The sequence below is a fragment of the Crassostrea angulata genome, chromosome 4 (genome assembly GCF_025612915.1).
Source record: "Crassostrea angulata isolate pt1a10 chromosome 4, ASM2561291v2, whole genome shotgun sequence".
In the NCBI taxonomy this organism is placed as follows: Eukaryota; Metazoa; Mollusca; class Bivalvia; order Ostreida; family Ostreidae; genus Magallana; species Magallana angulata.
The window spans coordinates 34,131,960-34,139,056 of record NC_069114.1 but is presented as its reverse complement, the minus strand read 5'-3'; the positions used below and the strand labels follow the sequence as shown (position 1 = coordinate 34,139,056).

At 37.2% G+C, this 7,097-nt stretch overlaps 2 protein-coding genes across 3 annotated transcripts; both read right to left on the bottom strand.

Moving 5' to 3' along the window:
* Positions 1 to 55: 55 nt before the first annotated feature.
* LOC128181339 (E3 ubiquitin-protein ligase TRIM56-like) lies at positions 56 to 3,497 on the bottom strand. Of its 2 annotated transcripts, XM_052849703.1 has the most exons (3): positions 2,079 to 3,497; positions 1,959 to 1,991; positions 56 to 1,860 (listed from the first exon to the last, which is right to left on the bottom strand). In XM_052849703.1, exons 1-3 carry the CDS (start codon positions 3,241 to 3,243, stop codon positions 1,214 to 1,216), a joined length of 1,845 nt encoding a protein of 614 aa, XP_052705663.1. In that variant the 5' UTR covers positions 3,244 to 3,497; the 3' UTR covers positions 56 to 1,213. The 2 variants fall into 2 exon arrangements, with proteins under 2 accessions (XP_052705663.1, XP_052705664.1); XM_052849704.1 differs by lacking the exon at positions 1,959 to 1,991.
* Positions 3,498 to 3,933: 436 nt separating this feature from the next.
* Positions 3,934 to 7,097, bottom strand: LOC128181078 (uncharacterized). Its single transcript, XM_052849334.1, has 2 exons — positions 7,030 to 7,097; positions 3,934 to 5,463 (listed from the first exon to the last, which is right to left on the bottom strand). Exons 1-2 carry the CDS (start codon positions 7,032 to 7,034, stop codon positions 3,996 to 3,998), a joined length of 1,473 nt encoding a protein of 490 aa, XP_052705294.1. The 5' UTR covers positions 7,035 to 7,097; the 3' UTR covers positions 3,934 to 3,995.

The window sequence follows — 7,097 nt, the reverse complement described above, 5'->3', positions numbered from 1 at the left end:
TATCCGTGCCCCCAGTGCCACCAACACTTTTTTTCAAAGCTTTACAACAAAAACGAATCTCTATCTTGTCTGTCAGAAGATTCTTGTCTGTAAGCAATCAAGATATCTTTCTATACTACTTTATTAAAATAATAGACTCGAATTTTTGGGCTTTAATACCGAGGAATCGGAAGAGTAATGATTTTTGTTTTATATATTTTTGTTTCATTGGTACTTGAAGATTACCAATTTGTTGTTATTGTTTTTCAGTCAAGCTTCGCCAATTAATAATTTACGAAAATTCCTTTAAAAAATTCGGAAATTATCTGGATTGTTTAGATTTTACAATCTTGCACATGCGCATTACATTTCATGCTAAATCATGGAAGGCTCTTTAGTTTAAGTATCCACAATATCGTAATTGCATGGATAAACTCAGAAACGATGTTACAAGTACATGTACGTGTACATTTTCATTGAAAATTTGCCTTATATTCTGTTCATCAAAGGAATACAGGAGATAACTCTAACTCAGTGCATTTAATATGAAATATCCCGAGAGTTCCAAATGTCAACATGGTGTGTAAATTCGAAGCGGGTAAAAACGTTGGTGAAAAAGTGTTCATAAAAATGAATTTAAGATGAAAATTTGACCGAGTGTTATTTTCAATGCAGCCTCGTTAATTTTCTCGAAAATCGTTTCGGAGCGATTCTGCATTTTTTTTTAGCTACATTACGGGTATATTGGAGGCATCTTAACTGTGGTGAAGGCCTGTTCCGAGACACAGTACTAGTGTAGAGAAATTAATAGCATTTTTGTAGTCTTAAATCTTGGTTATGTAAATGTCAACAATACGGTGTGTCGATGTATCTATTTCGTAAATGTCCGATAAAATATGCAATGTCAACCCGTGAACGCAAGGGTAAAAATCTAGTTTTATGTGTCATTGAAATCATTAGCATCGTTGAATACATTTATCTACACGTATCAAAGTAATAATATTTGATTTGAATAGTGATGAAGAGTTGGGGTTGAACTTCAATATGAAAATTATTCAAGACTTTTAACAGTTTCTGGACAGGTATTTTCTAAATACACGTACAAACTGTTGTCAAAATCGGTAAGAGCTACCTCACTCGTAGTTGCTGGGTCAACAAAATTCGCGTTATATCCATATTTACATGTAGCTATGCAAATTTTCACTGATAGAACACTTTAAAAACAATTATTTCACTACTCGCTTTGCAAATGAGCAGGAATTTCTTGTATTTCGTTGCCTGTTCTAAGAGTCATGTCAATTTTGACCTTACTGGGCCAGTGACACCCAAACACTGGCCACAGGGGTCGGGTCACCTCTAGATTGGTAAAGGTATAAAGGTTCCTCTGGTTGGTACAGTCAGCAACAACCAGCTTCCGCCGATCTGTGTCCACCAGGAATCCATACGTCACGTCCACCACTGTTCCCGCGTCAATTCCGGAGAGAGGGTCGTGAGCCAGGTTGCGACCATCATGGCGACACCACTGGCACAGCTGTTTGTGTTCCTCGCAGTGTTGAGCACAAAACGACCAAGCGTTTCTATGGTCATATACGTAATGCCCCGAGTCAACATCACTTCGTCGGTTGATGATTCCGATTTCAAACACAAAATTTACATTGTCCAACTGCTTGTGTATTTTGAAGCTGACATGAACCTCGAAGTAGTGTTTGCCGGGATGTTGAAAGGGTCTGCTGCCGACCACTCCCCGGTACTTCCTCAGTCTTCTCTCACTGTGTGGAAGCTGAGCTGTGTAGCCCAGGCTCTGGTTTTGAAGAGATTTCAGATTCTCGCTGATTTTTCGGTACTGATGAACTGTGTCAGGATCGTACACAAATTCTGGACCTTTTAGTGAAAGACAGAAAAATAATAATTTAGACGTTTTCATCTATGAAAGCCAGTCTCCAAGAAATTTCTTGAAAAAAAAGTGACGGAATACATACATAGAATATCTCCAAGTCGGATATCACCCTCAACTGCAAAATAGGACATGGATATCATAAAAAGTTTTAGAGTTTTAGTTATCATAGATGCAGTTTCATTAATGTATACATTTTACTTACTTGAAGGTGTACGCGCACCTGTTGTGCCAACATCAGTCCTCCCACGCTTCCAACTCAATTTACGCGTATGAACAACTGTGCTCAGTTGCCCCATTCCAGTCACAAACCTCAGAAAATCATCATTCATTTTCACGGGCTCAAAGGAGGGAGATTCTACCTGCAGTGTTTTCTTGAATTTCTGACCTGTCAGCATTTTAAGCCTCCGATACAGAGTCAAGTGCAGTGGTATGAATTCTGTTGGGTCGGCGTGGTTAGTGATGCTATTGGCGAACTCTTTGGCATTTGTCACGTCATTGATATATGTCTCTATATGTCTGGATCTATAGATCATTGCGGATTTTTTGTTTTCACACAAGGCAGCAAGCTTGGATTTTAGTTCCTGTTTTCGTAGATCAAGCGCCTTGTGGCATGCTTCAAATGCATGTTCAATTTCTTGCTCTATCTCGTATTCTTTAATGTCGATGTTTAAGAGTTCCTGTTCTGTTTGTTGACTTATCATTTTAGCAGTATTTACATCGTTTTGTAACATCTTGAACACTTTATTCAATTCAGCAGTTTTCTGACTGTGGATATCTTTAACATTCACAATGGCGTGGCCTTTCGTCTTGTCATGATCACACACAGTACACGTTGTACACACCAGCTGATCACATTCTTTCTTCGTGCAGTAGAAAACTAAAGGTTGACCCTCGTGCCCTGGTTTTGTACACTTAAGTTTCCTTCGGAACACCTCTGGCCCACTGGTCTGAAGTTGTTTGATGTCTATTGTGGGATGAGTTCTGGACGCAAGACTCCTCCGATGCGCACGCGTGCAGTCTAAGCACATGAAGATATAGCACTCTTTACAGAAATCGGCTGCGATGTTGTCGTCAGGACAGTCTTTGCAAAGAATGTCGGAAGATCTCTTTCGCACCTTTAGGAACTCTATCAAATTCCGTCTGGTGGAATCTTTTGGAAAGACGTAGATCCCATCGCTTGGCAAAGCATACTCTACTTTGCAGAATGGACAAACCATCAGGTTTCCTTTCAAGATTTTCTTCATACATGACTGACAAAATGTATGAAGACATGGAAGAACTCGCGGGGTGTGGATTTCTTCGTCGAATTCTTTGGTACATATTCCACACAACAGAAACTCGTCTTTGACATCTTCAGCACGAAGCATAATGGATAATGTTTTCACATGGAAACAGACATACGATTTGAATTTTGTTTTTGGGTGAATATTGAAATTAGGATACACAACACTCAAACCACCCTGTTCTAGATCAATCTTTACAAAAGAGAGTTGAATTATTGAAAATAAAACTATGTCCTGTTTTTTAAAGACTTTCAAAAATTACCGGCGCATTTGATTTAAGACAATGGGAAAGATTGACGAGCATTTAATTGTTTAGCCTTTGTAATAAGTGTAATACTATATAGTATGACAGGTGTATTTTTTTTTTTGCAAGATTAAATACATTTCAAAATAGGCCAACCATTTTGAGTTTAAGTGGAATATGTTATCAAAAAGATTTCAGTTGAGGAATAAGTATCATTTTAGGAACTTCAATAAATAGATGCCTCATACATCGGGTTTTATTATTTTCATTTCTTGCAATTCGTTCAACATCGAAAGTTGCTCTGAGTTTTAATTACATGAAGATGAAATATAGAAGGAGTGGAATTCAATCTGGCCCCGCCGTCACCAACTTTCATCAAACCAATACTCAGCCTCAAGCCTGACTTTTGACCTCAAATTCATACACTTTTCTCTAAGGATTTGAGTTGAGTGATTTGAAAATTTTGGTGGCGGCGTGGCCTGGTCTGCGAAGATTACATCCTCTTGCAGAGAGTAATAAAGAGCATAAAGTTCAATTAATTGATAATTTTTTATTCATGATATTGCTTTCTATACTATAAAACTGAATGAGTTCAATGATGACTACAAACACGTCCAAATGTAAACTTGGTGACAAGGTTGCCTGGTGTGTTGTTCATCTTCATCCACAATGGCCAGCTTGAGAATTGAGAGATGGTCCCATAAAAGAAAGCCTGTTTCTCATTTATGAATCTCTCTGGGAAAATTCCTTGAATATTTGTCACCGACCACCGTTCATTTTCCACGGAAGGTCCGAATGTGATGCTTTCTGAGTGAGTCATTAAAAGGCCAAGTGTATTGGCACCTGGAACCTGCATACTGAGGGCGTCATCCGACAAAATGGTAAGATTTCTCTGCACTGAAGCATTTGGGATTTGAACCGTTGTATTTGTCAGTGGGTTGTTAAAGGCTGTCATAACTTTACCACTTGTGATGTTTCTGTGTATACGCTTGTCTAACACAGATATAAAGTAGTTTCCATTCTTTGGAATCATATCAAATGTTAAGTATCCCTCTATATTAAACAGGTTCAAACTTCCTTTACTGTATATCTGCGTAAAGGACGATCCATTATAATATAGAGTTACGGTTTTGTTCATCAAAACTTGCTGAATTCTCATGTCTACATGTGGTTGTATAGGTTGGTTTGGTTGTGTTACATTAACCAAAGGTATCTGAATGTCAGGTTTCCCCTGGGCCCGTCGCTGATCGATAACCTTTTTGAACTGAGTCCACGAAGTTTCGTTCGGTTCTTCAAACTTTTTAGGCGCTTTCGTATATTTAGGATAGGTTGAATTAATTAGTTCCATTATATCGTCTCTCAAGCAAGAAAAATAAGGGCACTTCCAGGATAGAGACGAGTAAAATAGAGAACCGGGCGTTGATCCCATCTCCAACCATGGAAGAAACTGCGAATGCCTTGACCAAGTATCCACAGCGACAACGTTTGGTTGTTTAGTCGTTGCAAGGTCGGAATAGTTTGCAAAATAAGAGAAAAGTTCAACAGCGTTGTAGTATTTCCCCGCCGAATATCTAGAATATTTATCTGGATCCAAAGCATTAGGGTACTCTAGAACGAAATCCAAATTAAACACCACAACGTCATTTGGAAAAATCTTGAAGGGTACAATCCCACCCTGCTGAAACATTCCGTTCACAGGATCATTCGCAATATTAAACACTTCGTTTGGAACGTCGGATAACGGATTTTGGAAAACGTTCAAGATGTGTCCGGTGTGAATGTCCCTATAGACCAAAAACTCTCTAGACAGAGACATATAATCGCCATCTTTCGTAGGATACTTTTGACCAATATTGTAACCTTCTAAGTAAAACAGTTTAGTAACTGTCTGTCCGGGTTTTCGGCCATAGACGGTTCCATTGATGTAGTTAATTACTTCAGCATGTGGGGTGAGCGAAGATGATGTTCGTATAATGGATTCCAGATTGGTCTTTGGGTCGTTCAAGTCAAACTGCAAGGATACTTTCACAAGTACCACTAATACTGCAAGTCCCAATAAGCTGAAAAATAAGTCAAAAACTAGTAAAGATATATAATTTACAGGTAAAACACGGCGGAAATGTTACAAAGAGAATCACGTTGTACAGTTTAAAGCGACCTGAGCGTTAATTTGTTCTCAACCTGTACCCATTCCCACTTAGCCAACACAGATCTTCCTGTATTTTACCAGTATTTCTTCAAAATGTTAACGTTGGCCAAGTGGAAAGACACCAATTTTACGATGTTTCATTTTATTATTTAAAACTACATTTACAATATAGATTAAATGATGGTTTATAAATTAATGATTTTACTTTTAAAATATTGGATATACATACTAAAGTCTTGTAATTTAAATAGTCATTATTTTTTTTTAATTCATGGAATTAGAAGATTTGTTTACACTAGACTTAATTAGTTGATGAGAAGTTATGAACATCATATGCCCATGGAAAAGACGAGAAAAAGAACCAATGTGCTTTGCAAAACATTTATTTTTTTTCAAATTCTGAAAAAACCCGAAAGATTTACAAACTAGCTTTCTCGTTTTTAATGGAGATAATTCGAAGTATAAATTTATTCATTTATCAAGACCCAAATAATATGCCCTACTTGATAACTTTAAGAATGATTATACTGATCCAGTTAACTACCTTATCAATATCTCGTTCTCTTGACTTGCTACTATAGGTCACGTGTACATGGTATCTTGTTGTCCAGAAATGCAGTCATACCTTAGGGGCAATCGGTTTTTAGAACGCAGTTCGAAATTGAATGGTGAACTGCGTTCTAGAACGCAGTTCGTAATTCAAAATTTAGAATTCATATTTGGGGCCCGAAATTTTCAGGGGCATCTACTAGTGGTATTTCACTACCACTGTGAAAATATGGTGATGCAGCTATCTCTAGTTTTTAAGAATCGGGCTTATATGCAATTGAATGGTGAACTGCGTTCTAGAACGCAGTTCGCAATTCAAAATTTAGAATTCATATTTGGGGCCCGAAATTTTCAGGGGCATCTTCTAGTGGTATTTCACTACCTCAAAAACTAGAGATAACTGCATCACCATCTTTTCACAGTGGTAGTGAAATACCACTAGTAGATGCCCCTGAAACGCATTGTATGTGGTACATGTAATTACATGTACATTGCAAGTAGACAACACTAACAAATGTACATGTGCATGTATATGGGCCTTTTTCAGAATGTATATGGATAAATCAACCTAATGGGCTAGCCTGGACGATTTCAAGAATAAAAATTTAAAAAGTATTTTCTCTCGATCATTTTTTTCCCAATAGGACCTCTTATCTTTATATCTGCATTCACTATATAATATAATATAGGTATGACTCAAATTAAATCACAAAGACAATTCCTCCTTTCAATTTAATTCAGCTAGTTTAATCTGTGTATACCTATTTACAACATTTCTTCTACCAATTAATTTTATGTACATGTGACAACGAATCATTATCTTTGCAAACGTGAACAGTTTTAGAAACATTAAGGGGAAATACTGTTTTTTATATTTGTGTATAGATATTTAGTACAAATTACGCAAACATGATAAACATATACTTACTACATTTCTAGCGATTTCTATAGCTGAAAGGCTACCAGATAAGATGAGCTGGGTGGGTTTATGTACTT